The sequence below is a fragment of the Salvelinus fontinalis genome, chromosome 14 (genome assembly GCF_029448725.1).
Source record: "Salvelinus fontinalis isolate EN_2023a chromosome 14, ASM2944872v1, whole genome shotgun sequence".
NCBI lineage: Eukaryota > Metazoa > Chordata > Actinopteri > Salmoniformes > Salmonidae > Salvelinus > Salvelinus fontinalis.
In genome coordinates, this window is record NC_074678.1 from 1794898 (window position 1) to 1819393 (window position 24496).

General features: G+C 54.5%; 1 protein-coding gene across 5 annotated transcripts in view; it reads left to right on the forward strand.

Moving 5' to 3' along the window:
* Positions 1 to 24496, forward strand: part of LOC129869371 (DENN domain-containing protein 1B-like) — a 316391-nt gene that overhangs the window by 126762 nt on the left and 165133 nt on the right. For all 5 annotated transcript variants that reach the window (XM_055943720.1, XM_055943716.1, XM_055943717.1 and 2 more), the window contains one exon: positions 18129 to 18198. In XM_055943720.1, coding sequence (XP_055799695.1) covers positions 18129 to 18198 — 70 coding nt within the window. The remainder of the gene's footprint in view (positions 1 to 18128; positions 18199 to 24496) is intronic.

The window sequence follows — 24496 nt, forward strand, 5'->3', positions numbered from 1 at the left end:
ATGAGGGGTTGTGTTGTGGTAGGGGATACAGTATGAGGGGTCGTGGTAGGGGATACAGTCTGAGGGGTCGTGGTAGGGGATACAGTATGAGGGGTCATTGTAGGGGATACAGTATGAGGGGTTGTGGTAGGGGATACAGTCTGAGGGGTCGTGGTAGGGGATACAGTATGAGGGGTTGTGTTGTGGTAGGGGATACAGTATGAGGGGTTGTGGTAGGGGATACAGTATGAGGGGTTGTGGTAGGGGATACAGTATGAGGGGTCTTGGTAGGGGATACAGTCTGAGGGGTCGTGGTAGGGGATACAGTATGAGGGGTCGTGGTAGGGGAGACAGTATGAGGGGTCGTGGTAGGGGATACAGTATGAGGGGTCGTGGTAGGGGATACAGTATGAGGGGTCGTGGTAGGGGATACAGTATGAGGGGTCGTGGTAGGGGATACAGTATGAGGGGTCGTGGTAGGGGATACAGTATGAGGGGTCGTGGTAGGGGATACAGTATGAGGGGTTGTGTTGTGGTAGAGGACACAGTATGAGGGGTCGTGTTGTGGTAGGGGATACAGTATGAGGGGTTGTGGTAGGGGATACAGTCTGAGGGGTCGTGGTAGGGGATACAGTATGAGGGGTCGTGGTAGGGGAGACAGTATGAGGGGTCGTGGTAGGGGATACAGTATGAGGGGTCGTGGTAGGGGATACAGTATGAGGGGTCGTGGTAGGGGATACAGTATGAGGGGTCGTGGTAGGGGATACAGTATGAGGGGTCGTGGTAGGGGATACAGTATGAGGGGTCGTGGTAGGGGATACAGTATGAGGGGTCGTGGTAGGGGACACAGTATGAGGGGTTGTGTTGTGGTAGGGGATACAGTCTGAGGGATCGTGGTAGGGGATACAGTATGAGGGGTCGTGGTAGGGGATACAGTATGAGGGGCCGTGGTAGGGGATACAGTATGAGGGGCCGTGGTAGGGGATACAGTATGAGGGGTCGTGGTAGGGGATACAGTCTGAGGGGTCGTGGTAGGGGATACAGTATGAAGTGTCGTGGTAGGGGATACAGTATGAGGGGTCGTGGTAGGGGATACAGTATGAGGGGTTGTGTTGTGGTAGGGGACACAGTATGAGGGGTCGTGTTGTGGTAGGGGATACAGTATGAGGGGTCGTGTTGTGGTAGGGGACACAGTATGAGGGGTCGTGTTGTGGTAGGGGTCACAGTATGAGGGGTTGTGGTAGGGGACACAGTCTGAGGGGTCGTGGTAGGGGATACAGTATGAGGGGCCGTTGTAGGGGATACAGTATGAGGGGTTGTGTTGTGGTATGGGACACAGTATGAGGGGTCGTGGTAGGGGATACAGTCTGAGGGGTTGTGTTGTGGTAGGGGATACAGTATGAGGGGTTGTGGTAGGGGATACAGTATGAGGGGTCGTGGTAGGGGATACAGTATGAGGGGTCGTGGTAGGGGATACAGTATGAGTGGTCGTGGTAGGTGACACAGTATGAGGGGTCGTGGTAGGGGATACAGTATGAGGAGTCGTGGTAGGGGATACAGTCTGAGGGGTTGTGTTGTGGTAGGGGATACAGTATGAGGGGTTGTGTTGTGGTAGGGGACATAGTATGAGGGGTCGTGGTAGGGGATACAGTATGAGGGGTTGTGGTAGGGGATACAGTCTGAGGGGTTGTGGTAGGGGATACAGTATGAGGGGTCGTGGTAGGGGATACAGTCTGAGGGGTCGTGGTAGGGGATACAGTATGAGGGGTTGTGTTGTGTTAGGGGCCACAGTATGAGGGGTTATGGTAGGGGATACGGTATGAGGGGTTGTGGTAGGGGATACAGTCTGAGGGGTCGTGGTAGGGGATACAGTCTGAGGGGTCGTGGTAGGGGATACAGTATGAGGGGTCGTGGTAGGGGATACAGTATGAGGGGTTGTGTTGTGGTAGGGGATACAGTCTGAGGGGTTGTGGTAGGGGACACAGTATGAGGGGTCGTGGTAGGGGATACAGTCTGAGGGGTTGTGGTAGGGAATACAGTATGAGGGGTTGTGTTGTGGTAGGGGATACAGTATGAGGGGTCGTGGTCGGGGATACAGTATGAGGGGTCGTGGTAGGGGATACAGTCTGAGGGGTCGTGGTAGGGGATACAGTATGAGGGGTCGTGGTAGGGGATACAGTATGAGGGGTCGTGGTAGGGGATACAGTATGAGGGGTTGTGTTGTGGTAGGGGACACAGTATGAGGGGTTGTGGTAGGGGACACAGTATGAGGGGTCGTGGTAGGGGATACAGTATGAGGGGTCGTGGTAGGGGATACAGTATGAGGGGTCGTGGTAGGGGATACAGTATGAGGGGCCGTGGTAGGGGATACAGTATGAGGGGCCGTGGTAGGGGATACAGTTTGAGGGGTCGTGGTAGGGGATACAGTATGAGGGGTCGTGGTAGGGGATACAGTATGAGGGGCCGTGGTAGGGGATACAGTATGAGGGGCCGTGGTAGGGGATACAGTATGAGGGGCCGTGGTAGGGGATACAGTATGAGGGGCCGTGGTAGGGGATACAGTATGAGGGGTCTTGGTAGGGGACACAGTATGAGGGGTCGTGGTAGGGGACACAGTATGAGGGGTCGTGGTAGGGAATACAGTATGAGGGGTCGTGGTAGGGGATACAGTATGAGGGGTCGTGGTAGGGGATACAGTATGAGGGGTCGTGGTAGGGGATACAGTCTGAGGGGTTGTGTTGTGGTAGGGGACACAGTATGAGGGGTCGTGGTAGGGGATACAGTCTGAGGGGTTGTGTTGTGGTAGGGGATACAGTATGAGGGGTTGTGGTAGGGGATACAGTATGAGGGGTCGTGGTAGGGGATACAGTCTGAGGGGTTGTGTTGTGGTAGGGGATACAGTATGAGGGGTCGTGGTAGGGGATACAGTATGAGGGGTCGTGGTAGGGGATACAGTATGAGGGGTCGTGGTAGGGGACACAGTATGAGGGGTCGTGGTAGGGGACACAGTATGAGGAGTCGTGGTAGGGGATACAGTCTGAGGGGTTGTGTTGTGGTAGGGGATACAGTATGAGGGGTTGTGTTGTGGTAGGGGACATAGTATGAGGGGTCGTGGTAGGGGATACAGTATGAGGGGTTGTGGTAGGGGATACAGTCTGAGGGGTTGTGGTAGGGGATACAGTATGAGGGGTCGTGGTAGGGGATACAGTATGAGGGGTTGTGTTGTGGTAGGGGCCACAGTATGAGGGGTCGTGGTAGGGGATACGGTATGAGGGGTCGTGGTAGGGGATACAGTCTGAGGGGTCGTGGTAGGGGATACAGTATGAGGGGTCGTGGTAGGGGAAACAGTCTGAGGGGTCGTGGTAGGGGAGACAGTATGAGGGGTCGTGGTAGGGGATACAGTCTGAGGGGTTGTGGTAGGGAATACAGTATGAGGGGTTGTGTCGTGGTCGGGGATACAGTATGAGGGGTCGTGGTCGGGGATACAGTATGAGGGGTCGTGGTAGGGGATACAGTCTGAGGGGTCGTGGTAGGGGATACAGTCTGAGGGGTCATGGTAGGGGATACAGTATGATGGGTTGTGTTGTGGTAGGGGATACAGTATGAGGGGTTGTTATTGTGGTAGGGGATACAGTATGAGGGGTCGTGGTAGGGGATACAGTCTGAGGGGTCGTGGTAGGGGATACAGTCTGAGGGGTCGTGGTAGGGGATACAGTATGAGGGGTCATTGTAGGGGATACAGTATGAGGGGTTGTGGTAGGGGATACAGTCTGAGGGGTCGTGGTAGGGGATACAGTATGAGGGGTTGTGTTGTGGTAGGGGATACAGTATGAGGGGTTGTGGTAGGGGATACAGTATGAGGGGTTGTGGTAGGGGATACAGTATGAGGGGTCTTGGTAGGGGATACAGTATGAGGGGTCTTGGTAGGGGATACAGTATGAGGGGTCGTGGTAGGGGATACAGTCTGAGGGGTCGTGGTAGGGGATACAGTACGAGGGGTCGTGGTAGGGGATACAGTATGAGGGGTCGTGGTAGGGGATACAGTATGAGGGGTTGTGTTGTGGTAGGGGACACAGTATGAGGGGTCGTGTTGTGGTAGGGGATACAGTATGAGGGGTTGTGGTAGGGGAGACAGTATGAGGGGTCGTGGTAGGGGATACAGTATGAGGGGTCGTGGTAGGGGATACAGTATGAGGGGTCGTGGTAGGGGATACAGTATGAGGGGTCGTGGTAGGGGATACAGTATGAGGGGTCGTGGTAGGGGATACAGTATGAGGGGTCGTGGTAGGGGATACAGTATGAGGGGTCGTGGTAGGGGATACAGTCTGAGGGGTCGTGGTAGGGGATACAGTATGAGGGGTCGTGGTAGGGGATACAGTATGAGGGGTCGTGGTAGGGGATACAGTCTGAGGGGTCGTGGTAGGGGATACAGTATGAGGGGCCGTGGTAGGGGATACAGTATGAGGGGTCGTGGTAGGGGATACAGTCTGAGGGGTCGTGGTAGGGGATACAGTATGAGGTGTCGTGGTAGGGGATACAGTATGAGGGGTCGTGGTAGGGGATACAGTATGAGGGGTCGTGTTGTGGTAGGGGACACAGTATGAGGGGTCGTGTTGTGGTAGGGGATACAGTATGAGGGGTTGTGTTGTGGTAGGGGACATAGTATGAGGGGTCGTGGTAGGGGATACAGTATGAGGGGTTGTGGTAGGGGATACAGTCTGAGGGGTTGTGGTAGGGGATACAGTATGAGGGGTCGTGGTAGGGGATACAGTCTGAGGGGTCGTGGTAGGGGATACAGTATGAGGGGTTGTGTTGTGGTAGGGGCCACAGTATGAGGGGTTGTGGTAGGGGATACGGTATGAGGGGTTGTGGTAGGGGATACAGTCTGAGGGGTCGTGGTAGGGGATACAGTATGAGGGGTCGTGGTAGGGGAGACAGTCTGAGGGGTCGTGGTAGGGGATACAGTCTGAGGGGTCGTGGTAGGGGATACAGTATGAGGGGTCGTGGTAGGGGATACAGTATGAGGGGTTGTGTTGTGGTAGGGGATACAGTCTGAGGGGTTGTGGTAGGGGACACAGTATGAGGGGTCGTGGTAGGGGATACAGTCTGAGGGGTTGTGGTAGGGAATACAGTATGAGGGGTTGTGTTGTGGTAGGGGATACAGTATGAGGGGTCGTGGTCGGGGATACAGTATGAGGGGTCGTGGTAGGGGATACAGTCTGAGGGGTCGTGGTAGGGGATACAGTATGAGGGGTCGTGGTACGGGATACAGTATGAGGGGTCGTGGTAGGGGATACAGTATGAGGGGTCGTGGTAGGGGATACAGTATGAGGGGTTGTGTTGTGGTAGGGGACACAGTATGAGGGGTTGTGGTAGGGGATACAGTATGAGGGGTCGTGGTAGGGGATACAGTATGAGGGGTCGTGGTAGGGGATACAGTATGAGGGGCCGTGGTAGGGGATACAGTATGAGGGGCCGTGGTAGGGGATACAGTATGAGGGGTCGTGGTAGGGGATACAGTATGAGGGGCCGTGGTAGGGGATACAGTATGAGGGGCCGTGGTAGGGGATACAGTATGAGGGGCCGTGGTAGGGGATACAGTATGAGGGGCCGTGGTAGGGGATACAGTATGAGGGGTCGTGGTAGGGGACACAGTATGAGGGGTCGTGGTAGGGGACACAGTATGAGGGGTCGTGGTAGGGGATACAGTATGAGGGGTCGTGGTAGGGGATACAGTATGAGGGGTCGTGGTAGGGGATACAGTATGAGGGGTTGTGGTAGGGGATACAGTATGAGGGGTTGTGGTAGGGGATACAGTATGAGGGGTCGTGGTAGGGGATACAGTCTGAGGGGTTGTGTTGTGGTAGGGGACACAGTATGAGGGGTCGTGGTAGGGGATACAGTCTGAGGGGTTGTGTTGTGGTAGGGGATACAGTATGAGGGGTTGTGGTAGGGGATACAGTATGAGGGGTCGTGGTAGGGGATACAGTCTGAGGGGTTGTGTTGTGGTAGGGGATACAGTATGAGGGGTCGTGGTAGGGGATACAGTATGAGGGGTCGTGGTAACGGATACAGTATGAGGGGTCGTGGTAGAGGACACAGTATGAGGGGTCGTGGTAGGGGACACAGTATGAGGAGTCGTGGTAGGGGATACAGTCTGAGGGGTTGTGTTGTGGTAGGGGATACAGTATGAGGGGTTGTGTTGTGGTAGGGGACATAGTATGAGGGGTCGTGGTAGGGGATACAGTATGAGGGGTTGTGGTAGGGGATACAGTCTGAGGGGTTGTGGTAGGGGATACAGTCTGAGGGGTTGTGGTAGGGGATACAGTATGAGGGGTCGTGGTAGGGGATACAGTATGAGGGGTTGTGTTGTGGTAGGGGCCACAGTATGAGGGGTCGTGGTAGGGGATACGGTATGAGGGGTCGTGGTAGGGGATACAGTCTGAGGGGTCGTGGTAGGGGATACAGTATGAGGGGTCGTGGTAGGGGAAACAGTCTGAGGGGTCGTGGTAGGGGATACAGTCTGAGGGGTCGTGGTAGGGGATACAGTCTGAGGGGTTGTGGTAGGGAATACAGTATGAGGGGTTGTGTTGTGGTAGGGGATACAGTATGAGGGGTCGTGGTAGGGGAGACAGTATGAGGGGTCGTGGTAGGGGATACAGTCTGAGGGGTTGTGGTAGGGAATACAGTATGAGGGGTTGTGTTGTGGTAGGGGATACAGTATGAGGGGTCGTGGTCGGGGATACAGTATGAGGGGTCGTGGTAGGGGATACAGTCTGAGGGGTCGTGGTAGGGGATACAGTCTGAGGGGTCGTGGTAGGGGATACAGTATGAGGGGTCGTGGTAGGGGATACAGTATGAGGGGTTGTGTTGTGGTAGGGGATACAGTTTAGGGGTTGTGGTAGGGGATACAGTATGAGGGGTCGTGGTAGGGGATACAGTCTGAGGGGTTGTGGTAGGGAATACAGTATGAGGGGTTGTGTTGTGGTAGGGGATACAGTATGAGGGGTCGTGGTCGGGGATACAGTATGAGGGGTCGTGGTAGGGGATACAGTCTGAGGGGTCGTGGTAGGGGATACAGTATGAGGGGCCGTGGTAGGGGATACAGTATGAGGGGTCGTGGTAGGGGATACAGTATGAGGGGTCGTGGTAGGGGATACAGTATGAGGGGTCGTGGTAGGGGAGACAGTCTGAGGGGTCGTGGTAGGGGATACAGTCTGAGGGGTCGTGGTAGGGGATACAGTATGAGGGGTCGTGGTAGGGGATACAGTATGAGGGGTTGTGTTGTGGTAGGGGATACAGTCTGAGGGGTTGTGGTAGGGGACACAGTATGAGGGGTCGTGGTAGGGGATACAGTCTGAGGGGTTGTGGTAGGGAATACAGTATGAGGGGTTGTGTTGTGGTAGGGGATACAGTATGAGGGGTCGTGGTCGGGGATACAGTATGAGGGGTCGTGGTAGGGGATACAGTCTGAGGGGTCGTGGTAGGGGATACAGTATGAGGGGTCGTGGTAGGGGATACAGTATGAGGGGTCGTGGTAGGGGATACAGTATGAGGGGTTGTGTTGTGGTAGGGGACACAGTATGAGGGGTTGTGGTAGGGGATACAGTATGAGGGGTCGTGGTAGGGGATACAGTATGAGGGGCCGTGGTAGGGGATACAGTATGAGGGGTCGTGGTAGGGGATACAGTATGAGGGGCCGTGGTAGGGGATACAGTATGAGGGGCCGTGGTCGGGGATACAGTATGAGGGGCCGTGGTAGGGGATACAGTATGAGGGGCCGTGGTAGGGGATACAGTATGAGGGGTCGTGGTAGGGGACACAGTATGAGGGGTCGTGGTAGGGGACACAGTATGAGGGGTCGTGGTAGGGAACACAGTATGAGGGGTCGTGGTAGGGGATACAGTATGAGGGGTCGTGGTAGGGGATACAGTATGAGGGGTCGTGGTAGGGGACACAGTATGAGGGGTCGTGGTAGGGGACACAGTATGAGGGGTCGTGGTAGGGAATACAGTATGAGGGGTCGTGGTAGGGGATACAGTATGAGGGGTCGTGGTAGGGGATACAGTATGAGGGGTTGTGGTAGGGGATACAGTATGAGGGGTCGTGGTAGGGGATACAGTCTGAGGGGTTGTGTTGTGGTAGGGGACACAGTATGAGGGGTCGTGGTAGGGGATACAGTCTGACGGGTTGTGTTGTGGTAGGGGATACAGTATGAGGGGTTGTGGTAGGGGATACAGTATGAGGGGTCGTGGTAGGGGATACAGTCTGAGGGGTTGTGTTGTGGTAGGGGAGACAGTATGAGGGGTCGTGGTAGGGGATACAGTATGAGGGGTCGTGGTAGGGGATACAGTATGAGGGGTCGTGGTAGGGGACACAGTATGAGGGGTCGTGGTAGGGGACACAGTATGAGGAGTCGTGGTAGGGGATACAGTCTGAGGGGTTGTGTTGTGGTAGGGGATACAGTATGAGGGGTTGTGTTGTGGTAGGGGACATAGTATGAGGGGTCGTGGTAGGGGATACAGTATGAGGGGTTGTGGTAGGGGATACAGTCTGAGGGGTTGTGGTAGGGGATACAGTATGAGGGGTCGTGGTAGGGGATACAGTATGAGGGGTTGTGTTGTGGTAGGGGCCACAGTATGAGGGGTCGTGGTAGGGGATACGGTATGAGGGGTCGTGGTAGGGGATACAGTCTGAGGGGTCGTGGTAGGGGATACAGTATGAGGGGTCGTGGTAGGGGAAACAGTCTGAGGGGTCGTGGTAGGGGATACAGTCTGAGGGGTCGTGGTAGGGGATACAGTCTGAGGGGTTGTGGTAGGGAATACAGTATGAGGGGTTGTGTTGTGGTAGGGGATACAGTATGAGGGGTCGTGGTAGGGGAGACAGTATGAGGGGTCGTGGTAGGGGATACAGTCTGAGGGGTTGTGGTAGGGAATACAGTATGAGGGGTTGTGTTGTGGTAGGGGATACAGTATGAGGGGTCGTGGTCGGGGATACAGTATGAGGGGTCGTGGTAGGGGATACAGTCTGAGGGGTCGTGGTAGGGGATACAGTCTGAGGGGTCGTGGTAGGGGATACAGTATGAGGGGTCGTGGTAGGGGATACAGTATGAGGGGTTGTGTTGTGGTAGGGGATACAGTTTAGGGGTTGTGGTAGGGGATACAGTATGAGGGGTCGTGGTAGGGGATACAGTCTGAGGGGTTGTGGTAGGGAATACAGTATGAGGGGTTGTGTTGTGGTAGGGGATACAGTATGAGGGGTCGTGGTCGGGGATACAGTATGAGGGGTCGTGGTAGGGGATACAGTCTGAGGGGTCGTGGTAGGGGATACAGTATGAGGGGCCGTGGTAGGGGATACAGTATGAGGGGTCGTGGTAGGGGATACAGTATGAGGGGTCGTGGTAGGGGATACAGTATGAGGGGTCGTGGTAGGGGAGACAGTCTGAGGGGTCGTGGTAGGGGATACAGTCTGAGGGGTCGTGGTAGGGGATACAGTATGAGGGGTCGTGGTAGGGGATACAGTATGAGGGGTTGTGTTGTGGTAGGGGATACAGTCTGAGGGGTTGTGGTAGGGGACACAGTATGAGGGGTCGTGGTAGGGGATACAGTCTGAGGGGTTGTGGTAGGGAATACAGTATGAGGGGTTGTGTTGTGGTAGGGGATACAGTATGAGGGGTCGTGGTCGTGGATACAGTATGAGGGGTCGTGGTAGGGGATACAGTCTGAGGGGTCGTGGTAGGGGATACAGTATGAGGGGTCGTGGTAGGGGATACAGTATGAGGGGTCGTGGTAGGGGATACAGTATGAGGGGTTGTGTTGTGGTAGGGGACACAGTATGAGGGGTCGTGGTAGGGGATACAGTATGAGGGGTCGTGGTAGGGGATACAGTATGAGGGGTCGTGGTAGGGGATACAGTATGAGGGGTCGTGGTAGGGGATACAGTATGAGGGGCCGTGGTAGGGGATACAGTATGAGGGGTCGTGGTAGGGGATACAGTATGAGGGGTCGTGGTAGGGGATACAGTATGAGGGGCCGTGGTAGGGGATACAGTATGAGGGGCCGTGGTAGGGGATACAGTATGAGGGGCCGTGGTAGGGGATACAGTATGAGGGGTCGTGGTAGGGGACACAGTATGAGGGGTCGTGGTAGGGGACACAGTATGAGGGGTCGTGGTAGGGAATACAGTATGAGGGGTCGTGGTAGGGAATACAGTATGAGGGGTCGTGGTAGGGGATACAGTATGAGGGGTTGTGGTAGGGGATACAGTATGAGGGGTTGTGGTAGGGGATACAGTATGAGGGGTCGTGGTAGGGGATACAGTCTGAGGGGTTGTGTTGTGGTAGGGGACACAGTATGAGGGGTCGTGGTAGGGGATACAGTCTGAGGGGTTGTGTTGTGGTAGGGGATACAGTATGAGGGGTCGTGGTAGGGAATACAGTATGAGGGGTCGTGGTAGGGGATACAGTATGAGGGGTTGTGGTAGGGGATACAGTATGAGGGGTTGTGGTAGGGGATACAGTATGAGGGGTCGTGGTAGGGGATACAGTCTGAGGGGTTGTGTTGTGGTAGGGGACACAGTATGAGGGGTCGTGGTAGGGGATACAGTCTGAGGGGTTGTGTTGTGGTAGGGGATACAGTATGAGGGGTTGTGGTAGGGGATACAGTATGAGGGGTCGTGGTAGGGGATACAGTCTGAGGGGTTGTGTTGTGGTAGGGGATACAGTATGAGGGGTCGTGGTAGGGGATACAGTATGAGGGGTCGTGGTAGGGGATACAGTATGAGGGGTCGTGGTAGGGGACACAGTATGAGGGGTCGTGGTAGGGGACACAGTATGAGGAGTCGTGGTAGGGGATACAGTCTGAGGGGTTGTGTTGTGGTAGGGGATACAGTATGAGGGGTTGTGTTGTGGTAGGGGACATAGTATGAGGGGTCGTGGTAGGGGATACAGTCTGAGGGGTTGTGGTAGGGAATACAGTATGAGGGGTTGTGTTGTGGTAGGGGATACAGTATGAGGGGTCGTGGTAGGGGAGACAGTATGAGGGGTCGTGGTAGGGGATACAGTCTGAGGGGTTGTGGTAGGGAATACAGTATGAGGGGTTGTGTTGTGGTAGGGGATACAGTATGAGGGGTCGTGGTCGGGGATACAGTATGAGGGGTCGTGGTAGGGGATACAGTCTGAGGGGTCGTGGTAGGGGATACAGTCTGAGGGGTCGTGGTAGGGGATACAGTATGAGGGGTCGTGGTAGGGGATACAGTATGAGGGGTTGTGTTGTGGTAGGGGATACAGTTTAGGGGTTGTGGTAGGGGATACAGTATGAGGGGTCGTGGTAGGGGATACAGTCTGAGGGGTTGTGGTAGGGAATACAGTATGAGGGGTTGTGTTGTGGTAGGGGATACAGTATGAGGGGTCGTGGTCGGGGATACAGTATGAGGGGTCGTGGTATGGGATACAGTCTGAGGGGTCGTGGTAGGGGATACAGTATGAGGGGCCGTGGTAGGGGATACAGTATGAGGGGTCGTGGTAGGGGATACAGTATGAGGGGTCGTGGTAGGGGATACAGTATGAGGGGTCGTGGTAGGGGATACAGTCTGAGGGGTCGTGGTAGGGGATACAGTCTGAGGGGTCGTGGTAGGGGATACAGTATGAGGGGTCGTGGTAGGGGATACAGTATGAGGGGTTGTGTTGTGGTAGGGGATACAGTCTGAGGGGTTGTGGTAGGGGACACAGTATGAGGGGTCGTGGTAGGGGATACAGTCTGAGGGGTTGTGGTAGGGAATACAGTATGAGGGGTTGTGTTGTGGTAGGGGATACAGTATGAGGGGTTGTGGTAGGGGATACAGTATGAGGGGTCGTGGTAGGGGATACAGTATGAGGGGTCGTGGTAGGGGATACAGTATGAGGGGCCGTGGTAGGGGATACAGTATGAGGGGTCGTGGTAGGGGATACAGTATGAGGGGTCGTGGTAGGGGATACAGTATGAGGGGCCGTGGTAGGGGATACAGTATGAGGGGCCGTGGTCGGGGATACAGTATGAGGGGCCGTGGTCGGGGATACAGTATGAGGGGCCGTGGTAGGGGATACAGTATGAGGGGTCGTGGTAGGGGACACAGTATGAGGGGTCGTGGTAGGGGACACAGTATGAGGGGTCGTGGTAGGGAATACAGTATGAGGGGTCGTGGTAGGGGATACAGTATGAGGGGTCGTGGTAGGGGATACAGTATGAGGGGTTTTGGTAGGGGATACAGTATGAGGGGTCGTGGTAGGGGATACAGTCTGAGGGGTTGTGTTGTGGTAGGGGACACAGTATGAGGGGTCGTGGTAGGGGATACAGTCTGAGGGGTTGTGTTGTGGTAGGGGATACAGTATGAGGGGTCGTGGTAGGGAATACAGTATGAGGGGTCGTGGTAGGGGATACAGTATGAGGTGTTGTGGTAGGGGATACAGTATGAGGGGTTGTGGTAGGGGATACAGTATGAGGGGTCGTGGTAAGGGATACAGTCTGAGGGGTGTGTGTTGGTAGGGGATACAGTATGAGGGGTCGTGGTAGGGGATACAGTATGAGGGGTCGTGGTAGAGGATACAGTATGAGGGGTCGTGGTAGGGGACACAGTATGAGGGGTCGTGGTAGGGGACACAGTATGAGGAGTCGTGGTAGGGGATACAGTCTGAGGGGTTGTGTCGTGGTAGGGGATACAGTCTGAGGGGTCGTGGTAGGGGATACAGTATGAGGGGTCGTGGTAGGGGAAACAGTCTGAGGGGTCGTGGTAGGGGATACAGTCTGAGGGGTCGTGGTAGGGGATACAGTCTGAGGGGTTGTGGTAGGGAATACAGTATGAGGGGTTGTGTTGTGGTAGGGGATACAGTATGAGGGGTCGTGGTAGGGGAGACAGTATGAGGGGTCGTGGTAGGGGATACAGTCTGAGGGGTTGTGGTAGGGAATACAGTATGAGGGGTTGTGTTGTGGTAGGGGATACAGTATGAGGGGTCGTGGTCGGGGATACAGTATGAGGGGTCGTGGTAGGGGATACAGTCTGAGGGGTCGTGGTAGGGGATACAGTCTGAGGGGTCGTGGTAGGGGATACAGTATGAGGGGTCGTGGTAGGGGATACAGTATGAGGGGTTGTGTTGTGGTAGGGGATACAGTTTAGGGGTTGTGGTAGGGGATACAGTATGAGGGGTCGTGGTAGGGGATACAGTCTGAGGGGTTGTGGTAGGGAATACAGTATGAGGGGTTGTGTTGTGGTAGGGGATACAGAATGAGGGGTCGTGGTCGGGGATACAGTATAAGGGGTCGTGGTAGGGGATACAGTATAAGGGGTCGTGGTAGGGGATACAGTATAAGGGGTCGTGGTAGGGGATACAGTCTGAGGGGTCGTGGTAGGGTATACAGTATGAGGGGTCGTGGTAGGGTATACAGTATGAGGGGTCGTGGTAGGGGATACAGTATGAGGGGTCGTGGTAGGGGATACAGTATGAGGGGTCGTCGTAGGGGATACAGTATGAGGGGTTGTGTTGTGGTAGGGGATACAGTCTGAGGGGTTGTGGTAGGGGACACAGTATGAGGGGTCGTGGTAGGGGATACAGTCTGAGGGGTCGTGGTAGGGGATACAGTATGAGGGGTTGTGTTGTGGTAGGGGATACAGTATGAGGGGTTGTGTTGTGGTAGGGGATACAGTATGAGGGGTCGTGGTAGGGGATACAGTATGAGGGGTTTTGGTAGGGGATACAGTATGAGGGGTTGTGGTAGGGGATACAGTATGAGGGGTTGTGGTAGGGGATACAGTATGAGGGGTTGTGGTAGGGGATACAGTATGAGGGGTCGTGGTAGGGGATACAGTATGGGGGGTTGTGGTAGGGGATACAGTATGAGGGGTCGTGGTAGGGGATACAGTATGAGGGGTCGTGGTAGGGGATACAGTCTGAGGGGTCGTGGTAGGGGATACAGTCTGAGGGGTCGTGGTAGGGGATACAGTATGAGGGGTCGTGGTAGGGGATACAGTATGAGGGGTCGTGGTAGGGGATACAGTCTGAGGGGTCGTGGTAGGGGATACAGTATGAGGGGTCGTTGTCGGGGATACAGTATGAGGGGTCGTGGTAGGGGATACCGTCTGAGGGGTCGTGGTAGGGGATACCGTCTGAGGGGTCGTGGTAGGGGATACAGTATGAGGGGTCGTGGTAGGGGATACAGTATGAGGGGTTGTGGTAGGGGATACAGTATGAGGGGTTGTGTTGTGGTAGGGGATACAGTCTGAGGGGTCGTGGTAGGGGATACAGTATGAGGGGTTGTGTTGTGGTAGGGGATACAGTATGAGGGGTTGTGTTGTGGTAGGGGATACAGTATGAGGGGTCGTGGTAGGGGATACAGTATGAGGGGTCGTGGTAGGGGATACAGTATGAGGGGTTGTGGTAGGGGATACAGTATGAGGGGTTGTGGTAGGGGATACAGTATGAGGGGTCGTGGTAGGGGATACAGTATGAGGGGTCGTGGTAGGGGATACAGTATGAGGGGTCGTGGTAGGGGATACAGTATGAGGGGTCGTGGTAGGGGATACAGTATGAGGGGTCGTGGTAGGGGATACAGTATGAGGGGTCGTGGTAGGGGATACAGTATGAGGGGTCGGGTTAGGGGATACAGTCTGAGGGGTCGTGGTAGGGGATACAGTATGAGGGGTCGTGGTAGGGGATACAGTATGAGGGGTTGTGGTAGGGGATACAGTCTGAGGGGTCGTGGTAGGGGATACAGTATGAGGGGTCGTGGTAGGGGATACAGTATGAGGGGTCGTGGTAGGGGATACAGTATGAGGGGTCGTGGTAGGGGACACAGTATGAGGGGTTGTGTTGTGGTAGGGGATACAGTCTGAGGGGTCGTGTTAGGGGATACAGTCTGAGGGGTCGTGGTAGGGGATACAGTATGAGGGGTCGTGGTAGGGGATACAGTATGAGGGGCCGTGGTAGAGGATACAGTATGAGGGGCCGTGGTAGGGGATACAGTATGAGGGGCCGTGGTAGGGGATACAGTATGAGGGGCCGTGGTAGGGGATACAGTCTGAGGGGTCGTGGTAGGGGATACAGTATGAGGGGTCGTGGTAGGGGATACAGTATGAGGGGTTGTGGTAGGGGATACAGTCTGAGGGGTCGTGGTAGGGGATACAGTCTGAGGGGTCGTGGTAGGGGATACAGTATGAGGGGTCGTGGTAGGGGATACAGTATGAGGGGTCGTGGTAGGGGATACAGTATGAGGGGTCGTGGTAGGGGATACAGTCTGAGGGGTCGTGGTAGGGGATAGAGTATGAGGGGTCGTGGTAGGGGATAGAGTATGAGGGGTCGTGGTAGGGGATAGAGTATGAGGGGTCGTGGTAGGGGATAGAGTATGAGGGGTCGTGGTAGGGGATAGAGTATGAGGGGTCGTGGTAGGGGATACAGTATGAGGGGTCGTGGTAGGGGATACAGTATGAGGGTGGACCCCAGATTAATTGGTTTACTTTGTGAGTATACAGTACTTTGAAGGACATGTGTGTTTTAAAACGGCTGGAGAGATAACCAAGCCCCCACACACAGTGATGGATGTCTTTCTATCGGGGACTTAGGAAACACAAACAGCGCTAAGCCTTCAACTGGGGAGAGGAGCAGTGCTTACTGACATAGTTTCATTTAAGAAAAAATAAACGCATACCATAGAGAAACCTCAGCCTAATTTTGCTAAGGCAAGATGTAGTCTGGTATCCCTATCTGGGTATCACCATGAGTTGCAGTTCGCTGCTCTCTGCTACACCAATCATTTCTTTGTCTCTAACACAAAAGATTACAGCCTGGTCATTAAGGAGTGTGATGGTTGAAAGGGTTGTGAGGCCTGACGATGGAGAGGCTGACAGGACAGATGAGGAGAGAGCGAGAGAGGACTATTTAAATAAACCCTGACGTGGGATATGGAAGGGATTAGTGTCCAGGAGCCTAGCTTCTTAAACAAAGGGCAAGAGGAGACTGATAATGACGATTTCAGTGACATGCTCAGATTTTCTATTTTTATTTTTTGCATTTTTTTGGTGGTATTGATTAACTTCAACACACCCACATCTCATATAAATATCCACTGCTATTTTGTTTGGAAACATGGCATATTTATCTCTTTAGGTTTCTGTTTTTAAATGTCCAGTCAGCATGTGAATTCTGTTGATAACACAGGCATGTTAGGTTTTGGGTTTCGACAGTGTATGACCTGATTACGGGGAGATCTTCATGCGGACATCAAAATATTGGCATGTGAAGAAGCTGATTGTTCCAGGTTAATGGTCACTCAGGCCCCCTGATGGCTGCGCTTGGCTGCACTTGCCCGGGAATCGCCATGTCATTGGCCCCTTGCAGATTTAGCAATATTAAAATTTGCATTAGGTTGACTTTGTTTTCTTGTTGTGTGTTAATTCCAGTCTGCAGAGCAGCCAGTGACCCATGCCCTGAGAACTACCCAGCATCCCCCTGTCTCTACAGGACTTCCACGGCTAATAAAAGTCCCTCAGCCAAGACACACACACACACACACACACACACACACACACACACACACACACACACACACACACACACACACACCCTTACTTTTTACTTGGGATTACAAATCAAACATTTTATTGTCATCTCTTTGGAATTATTTTGTATTAGCCTACTTACTACATTAGTCAGCTTAGAGACAGTATTTTAATGAAAGTTTCATTGCGATTTTTTTTTGGAGGTCATTTTTTGTTAGCCAGGTAGCCATTTCAATTTAACAACCAACTTTTGTTTATGCATAATACCCACACATTTTGTTTCATTTAAGTTTCATTTTGACCGTATTCATTAATTAATTTGTTCTTAATTTCATCCTTCCTTCAGTTAAGGAAGCATCTATTTATTTGTTGAAGTGCAGATTGATAACGTTTTCCACTGTCATTATGCCAGACGTTTTCTAAAATACATGTTAACAACCAAGGCTGAATAATATTTTAATAACTCACTTCGATACCCCACCACATTTTTTTATTATTTGATTGCATAACATTATAAATGATTTGAGCTTTTTTTCTGAGCAACCTTCGAGCCAAAACAAAACGCTGGCCACATTCCACCTCAAAAGCAAGTCAAATATCTCCGCCAAGAACGTGTCAATCTTATCAAGCGAGACATGTTGCAGATGCTTCTGGCTTCTGGTGGGTGTATTCTGCCATTAGCTATAACACAAACACTACAGTATAAATTATTTTTAGTTTGTTCATTTTATTTATTAAATTGACATTAATTAGGTAAGGAAAAACCAGAAGGAATGTCTATTTGAAAATGTGTAAATAAGTGGTGTGGTAGTGCTTCTCTCCCTCTGCGTCTGCGTGTTGGCTTGTGTTGAGCCTGGGCTGTGCATCTGGGATCAGTATGCTTGTAAACCATGGCATCCCTCCCCCTCCTCCTCCTCCTCCTCCTCCTCCTCCTTCTCCTCCTCCTCCTCCTCCTCCTCCTCCTCCTCCTCCTACCACAGCTCTCACTGGCCCAGGAATGTGTAAAGCGACAGGAATGTGTAAAACGACAGGAATGTGTAAAATGCAAAGCCCCCAGAATAAGAAGAATGCGTTGATGAGATGTACAGTATACTATTTTACCCACAGCAGTAGGACTATACAATGGCTGAGTCCATAGCGCCCTGGCTGAGTCCATAGCGCCCTGGCTGAGTCCATAGCGCCCTGGCTGAGTCCATAGCGCCCTGGCTGAGTCCATAGCGCCCTGGCTGAGTCCATAGCGCCCTGGCTGAGTCCATAGCGCCCTGGCTGAGTCCATAGCGCCCTGGCTGAGTCCATAGCGCCCTGGCTGAGTCCATAGCGCCCTGGCTGAGTCCATAGCGCCCTGGCTGAGTCCATAGCGCCCTGGCTGAGTCCATAGCGCCCTGGCTGAGTCCATAGCGCCCTGGCTGAGTCCATAGCGCCCTGGCTGAGTCCATAGCGCCCTGGCTGAGTCCATAGCGCCCTGGCTGAGTCCATAGCGCCCTGGCTGAGTCCATAGCGCCCTGGCTGAGTCCATAGCGCCCTGGCTGAGTCCATAGCTCACTTCTTATTGTGCATTTATTCATTATTTAGAATTCTTGCTTGATTGTAAACATGTGTATTTTGTGTTTCTCTCCGTCTCTCAGTTATCTGCCCTGGTTTGAGATCTATTACAAGCTCCTGAACACGCTAGCAGATTACCTAACCACAAACCAGGTAAGAGCTATGTACACTACTTCTTTAAGGCATGTGGCATTTAATAAGGAGAGAGAGAGAGAGAGAGAGCGAGGGAAAGAGAGAGAGAGGGATAGAAAGAGAGAGAGAGGGATAGAAAGAGAGAGAGAGGGATAGAAAGAGAGAGAGAGGGATAGAAAGAGAGAGAGGGATAGAAAGAGAGAGAGGGATAGAAAGAGAGAGAGGGATAGAAAGAGACAGAGGGATAGAAAGAGAGAGAGAGAGAGACTCTTGATGATTTACTGGAAAACAACAAACTGTTTAGGAATACACACATGAACATGCACACACTTCGGCTAACTATTTCCCCTGACAATAAACTGAGGGGGAAGGAGAGAGCATTGAGGAGGAGGGAGGGGGAAGGAGAGAGCATTGAGGAGGAGGGAGGGGGAAGGAGAGAGCATTGAGGAGGAGGGAGGGGGAAGGAGAGAGCATTGAGGAGGAGGGAGGGGGAAGGAGAGAGCATTGAGGAGGAGGGAGGGAGAGAGCATTGAGGAGGAGGGAGGGGGAAGGAGAGAGCATTGAGGAGGAGGGAGGGGGAAGGAGAGAGCATTGAGGAGGAGGGAGGGAGAGAGCATTGAGGAGGAGGGAAGGAGAGAGCATTGAGGAGGAGGGAAGGAGAGAGCATTGAGGAGGAGGGAGGGAGAGAGCATTGAGGAGGAGGGAAGGAGAGAGCATTGAGGAGGAGGGAAGGAGAGAGCATTGAGGAGGAGGGAAGGAGAGAGCATTGAGGAGGAGGGAAGGAGAGAGCATTGAGGAGGAGGGAAGGAGAGAGCATTGAGGAGGAGGGAAGGAGAGCGCATTGAGGAGGAGGGAAGGAGAGAGCATTGAGGAGGAGGGAAGGAGAGAGCATTGAGGAGGAGGGAAGGAGAGAGCATTGAGGAGGAGGGAAGGAGAGAGCATTGAGGAGGAGGGAAGGAGAGAGCATTGAGGAGGAGGGAGGGAGAGAGCATTGAGGAGGAGGGAGGGAGAGAGCATTGAGGAGGAGGGAGGGGGAAGGAGAGAGCATTGAGGAGGAGGGAGGGGGAAGGAGAGAGCATTGAGGAGGAGGGAAGGAGAGAGCATTGAGGAGGAGGGAGGGAGAGAGCATTGAGGAGGAGGGAAGGAGAGAGCATTGAGGAGGAGGGAAGGAGAGAGCATTGAGGAGGAGGGAAGGAGAGAGCATTGAGGAGGAGGGAAGGAGAGAGCATTGAGGAGGAGGGAGAAGGAGAGAGCATTGAGGAGGAGGGAAGGAGAGAGCATTGAGGAGGAGGGAAGGAGAGAGCATTGAGGAGGAGGGAAGGAGAGAGCATTGAGGAGGAGGGAAGGAGAGAGCATTGAGGAGGAGGGAAGGAGAGAGCATTGAGGAGGAGGGAAGGAGAGAGCATTGAGGAGGAGGGAAGGAGAGAGCATTGAGGAGGAGGGAAGGAGAGAGCATTGAGGAGGAGGGAAGGAGAGAGCATTGAGGAGGAGGGAAGGAGAGAGCATTGAGGAGGAGGGAGGGAGGAGAGAGCATTGAGGAGGAGGGAGGGAGGAGAGAGCATTGAGGAGGAGGGAGGGAGGAGAGCATTGAGGAGGAGGGAGGGAGGAGAGAGCATTGAGGAGGAGGGAGGGAGGAGAGAGCATTGAGGAGGAGGGAGGGAGGAGAGAGCATTGAGGAGGAGGGAGGGAGGAGAGAGCATTGAGGAGGAGGGAGGGAGGAGAGAGCATTGAGGAGGAGGGAGGGAGGAGAGAGCATTGAGGAGGGAGGAGGGAGAGAGCATTGAGGAGGGAGGAGGGAGAGAGCATTGAGGAGGGGGGAGGGAGAGAGCATTGAGGAGGAGGGAGGGAGAGAGCATTGAGGAGGAGGGAGGGAGAGAGCATTGAGGAGGAGGGAGGGAGAGAGCATTGAGGAGGAGGGAGGGAGAGAGCATTGAGGAGGAGGGAGGGAGAGAGCATTGAGGAGGAGGGAGGGAGAGAGCATTGAGGAGGAGGGAGGGAGAGAGCATTGAGGAGGAGGGAGGGAGAGAGCATTGAGGAGGAGGGAGGGAGAGAGCATTGAGGAGGAGGGAGGGAGAGAGCATTGAGGAGGAGGGAGGGAGAGAGCATTGAGGAGGAGGGAGGGAGAGAGCATTGAGGAGGAGGGAGGGAGAGAGCATTGAGGAGGAGGGAGGGAGAGAGCATTGAGGAGGAGGGAGGGAGAGAGCATTGAGGAGGAGGGAGGGAGAGAGCATTGAGGAGGAGGGAGGGAGAGAGCATTGAGGAGGAGGGAGGGAGAGAGCATTGAGGAGGAGGGAGGGAGAGAGCATTGAGGAGGAGGGAGGGAGAGAGCATTGAGGAGGAAGTGAGGGAGAGAGCATTGAGGAGGAAGTGAGGGAGAGAGCATTGAGGAGGAAGTGAGGGAGAGAGCATTGAGGAGGAAGTGAGGGAGAGAGCATTGAGGAGGAAGTGAGGGAGAGAGCATTGAGGAGGAAGGGAGGGAGAGAGCATTGAGGAGGAAGGGAGGGAGAGAGCATTGAGGAGGAAGGGAGGGAGAGAGCATTGAGGAGGAAGGGAGGGAGAGAGCATTGAGGAGGAGGGAGGGAGAGAGCATTGAGGAGGAGGGAGGGAGAGAGCATTGAGGAGGAGGGAGGGAGAGAGCATTGAGGAGGAGGGAGGGAGAGAGCATTGAGGAGGAGGGAGGGAGAGAGCATTGAGGAGGAGGGAGGGAGAGAGCATTGAGGAGGAGGGAGGGAGAGAGCATTGAGGAGGAGGGAGGGAGAGAGCATTGAGGAGGAGGGAGGGAGAGAGCATTGAGGAGGAGGGAGGGAGAGAGCATTGAGGAGGAGGGAGGGAGAGAGCATTGAGGAGGAGGGAGGGAGAGAGCATTGAGGAGGAGGGAGGGAGAGAGCATTGAGGAGGAGGGAGGGAGAGAGCATTGAGGAGGAGGGAGGGAGAGAGCATTGAGGAGGAGGGAGGGAGAGAGCATTGAGGAGGAGGGAGGGAGAGAGCATTGAGGAGGAGGAGGGAGGGAGAGAGCATTGAGGAGGAGGAGGGAGGGAGAGAGCATTGAGGAGGAGGAGGGAGGGAGAGAGCATTGAGGAGGAGGAGGGAGGGAGAGAGCATTGAGGAGGAGGAGGGAGGGAGAGAGCATTGAGGAGGAGGAGGGAGGGAGAGAGCATTGAGGAGGAGGGAGGGAGAGAGCATTGAGGAGGAGGAGGGAGAGAGCATTGAGGAGGAGGGAGGGAGAGAGCATTGAGGAGGAGGGAGGGAGAGAGCATTGAGGAGGAGGGAGGGAGAGCGCATTGAGGAGGGAGGGAGAGAGCATTGAGGAGGGAGAAGGAAGGATAGAGCATTGAGGAGGAGGGAGAAGGAGAGAGCATTGAGGAGGAGGGAAGGAGAGAGCATTGAGGAGGAGGGAAGGAGAGAGCATTGAGGAGGGAGGCAGGGAGAAGTAGGGAGAAGGAGAGAGCATTGAGGAGGGAAGGAGAGAGCATTGAGGAGGGAGGGAGAAGGAGGGAGAAGGAGAGAGCATTGAGGAGGAGGGAAGGAGAGAGCATTGAGGAGGAGGGAAGGAGAGAGCATTGAGGAGGAGGGAAGGAGAGAGCATTGAGGAGGAGGGAAGGAGAGAGCATTGAGGAGGAGGGAAGGAGAGAGCATTGAGGAGGAGGGAAGGAGAGAGCATTGAGGAGGAGGGAAGGAGAGAGCATTGAGGAGGAGGGAAGGAGAGAGCATTGAGGAGGAGGGAAGGAGAGAGCATTGAGGAGGAGGGAAGGAGAGAGCATTGAGGAGGAGGGAAGGAGAGAGCATTGAGGAGGAGGGAAGGAGAGAGCATTGAGGAGGAGGGAAGGAGAGAGCATTGAGGAGGAGGGAGGGAGAGAGCATTGAGGAGGAGGGAGGGAGAAGGAGAGAGCATTGAGGAGGAGGGAGGGAGAAGGAGAGAGCATTGAAGAGGGAGAAGGAGAGAGCATTGAAGAGGGAGAAGGAGAGAGCATTGAGGAGGAGGGAAGGAGAGAGCATTGAGGAGGAGGGAAGGAGAGAGCATTGAGGAGGAGGGAAGGAGAGAGCATTGAGGAGGAGGGAAGGAGAGAGCATTGAGGAGGAGGGAAGGAGAGAGCATTGAGGAGGAGGGAAGGAGAGAGCATTGAGGAGGAGGGAAGGAGAGAGCATTGAGGAGGAGGGAAGGAGAGAGCATTGAGGAGGAGGGAAGGAGAGAGCATTGAGGAGGAGGGAAGGAGAGAGCATTGAGGAGGAGGGAAGGAGAGAGCATTGAGGAGGAGGGAAGGAGAGAGCATTGAGGAGGAGGGAAGGAGAGAGCATTGAGGAGGAGGGAAGGAGAGAGCATTGAGGAGGAGGGAAGGAGAGAGCATTGAGGAGGAGGGAAGGAGAGAGCATTGAGGAGGAGGGAAGGAGAGAGCATTGAGGAGGAGGGAAGGAGAGAGCATTGAGGAGGAGGGAAGGAGAGAGCATTGAGGAGGAGGGAAGGAGAGAGCATTGAGGAGGAGGGAAGGAGAGAGCATTCAGGAGAAAGCATTGATGAGGAGGGAAGGAGAGAGCATTGAGGAGGAGGGAAGGAGAGAGCATTGAGGAGGAGGGAAGGAGAGAGCATTGAGGAGGAGGGAAGGAGAGAGCATTGAGGAGGAGGGAAGGAGAGAGCATTGAGGAGGAGGGAAGGAGAGAGCATTGAGGAGGAGGGAAGGAGAGAGCATTGAGGAGGAGGGAAGGAGAGAGCATTGAGGAGGAGGGAGGGAGAAGGAGAGAGCATTGAGGAGGAGGGAGAGAGCATTGAGGAGGATGGAGGGAGAAGGAGAGAGCATTGAGGAGAGGGAAGGAGAGAGCATTGAGGAGGGAAGGAGAGAGCATTGAGGAGGAGGGAAGGAGAGAGCATTGAGGAGGAGGGAGGGAGAGAGCATTGAGGAGGAGGGAAGGAGAGAGCATTGAGGAGGAGGGAAGGAGAGAGCATTGAGGAGGAAGGAAGGAGAGAGCATTGAGGAGGAGGGAAGGAGAGAGCATTGAGGAGGATGGAAGGAGAGAGCATTGAGGAGGAGGGAGGGAGAGAGCATTGAGGAGGAGGGAAGGATAGAGCATTGAGGAGGATGGAAGGAGAGAGCATTGAGGAGGAGGGAGGGAGAGAGCATTGAGGAGGAGTTACTGAGAGAGCATTGAGGAGGAGGGAAGGAGAGAGCATTGAGGAGGAGGGAAGGAGAAGGAGAGAGCATTGAGGAGGAGGGAAGGAGAGAGCATTGAGGAGGAGGGAAGGAGAGAGCATTGAGGAGGAGGGAGGGAGAGAGCATTGAGGAGGAGGGAGGGAGAGAGCATTGAGGAGGATGGAAGGAGAGAGCATTGAGGAGGAGGGAGGGAGAGAGCATTGAGGAGGAGTTACTGAGAGAGCATTGAGGAGGAGGGAAGGAGAGAGCATTGAGGAGGAGGGAAGGAGAAGGAGAGAGCATTGAGGAGGAGGGAAGGAGAGAGCATTGAGGAGGAGGGAGGGAGAGAGCATTGAGGAGGAGGGAGGGAGAGAGCATTGAGGAGGAGGGAGGGAGAGAGCATTGAGGAGGAGGGAAGGAGAGAGCATTGAGGAGGGAGGGAGGGAGAAGGAGGGAGAAGGAGAGAGCATTGAGGAGGAAGGGAGGGAGAGAGCATTGAGGAGGAGGGAGGGAGAGAGCATTGAGGAGGAGGGAGGGAGAGAGCATTGAGGAGGAGGGAGGGAGAGAGCATTGAGGAGGAGGGAGGGAGAGAGCATTGAGGAGGAGGGAGGGAGAGAGCATTGAGGAGGAGGGAGGGAGAGAGCATTGAGGAGGAGGGAGGGAGAGAGCATTGAGGAGGAGAGAGGGAGAGAGCATTGAGGAGGAGGGAGGGAGAGAGCATTGAGGAGGAGGGAGGGAGAGAGCATTGAGGAGGAGGGAGGGAGAGAGCATTGAGGAGGAGGGAGGGAGAGAGCATTGAGGAGGAGGGAGGGAGAGAGCATTGAGGAGGAGGGAGGGAGAGAGCATTGAGGAGGAGGGAGGGAGAGAGCATTGAGGAGGAGGGAGGGAGAGAGCATTGAGGAGGAGGGAGGGAGAGAGCATTGAGGAGGAGGGAGGGAGAGAGCATTGAGGAGGAGGGAGGGAGAGAGCATTGAGGAGGAGGGAGGGAGAGAGCATTGAGGAGGAGGGAGGGAGAGAGCATTGAGGAGGAGGGAGGGAGAGAGCATTGAGGAGGAGGGAGGGAGGGAGAGAGCATTGAGGAGGAGGGAGGGAGGGAGAGAGCATTGAGGAGGAGGGAGGGAGGGAGAGAGCATTGAGGAGGAGGGAGGGAGGGAGAGAGCATTGAGGAGGAGGGAGGGAGGGAGAGAGCATTGAGG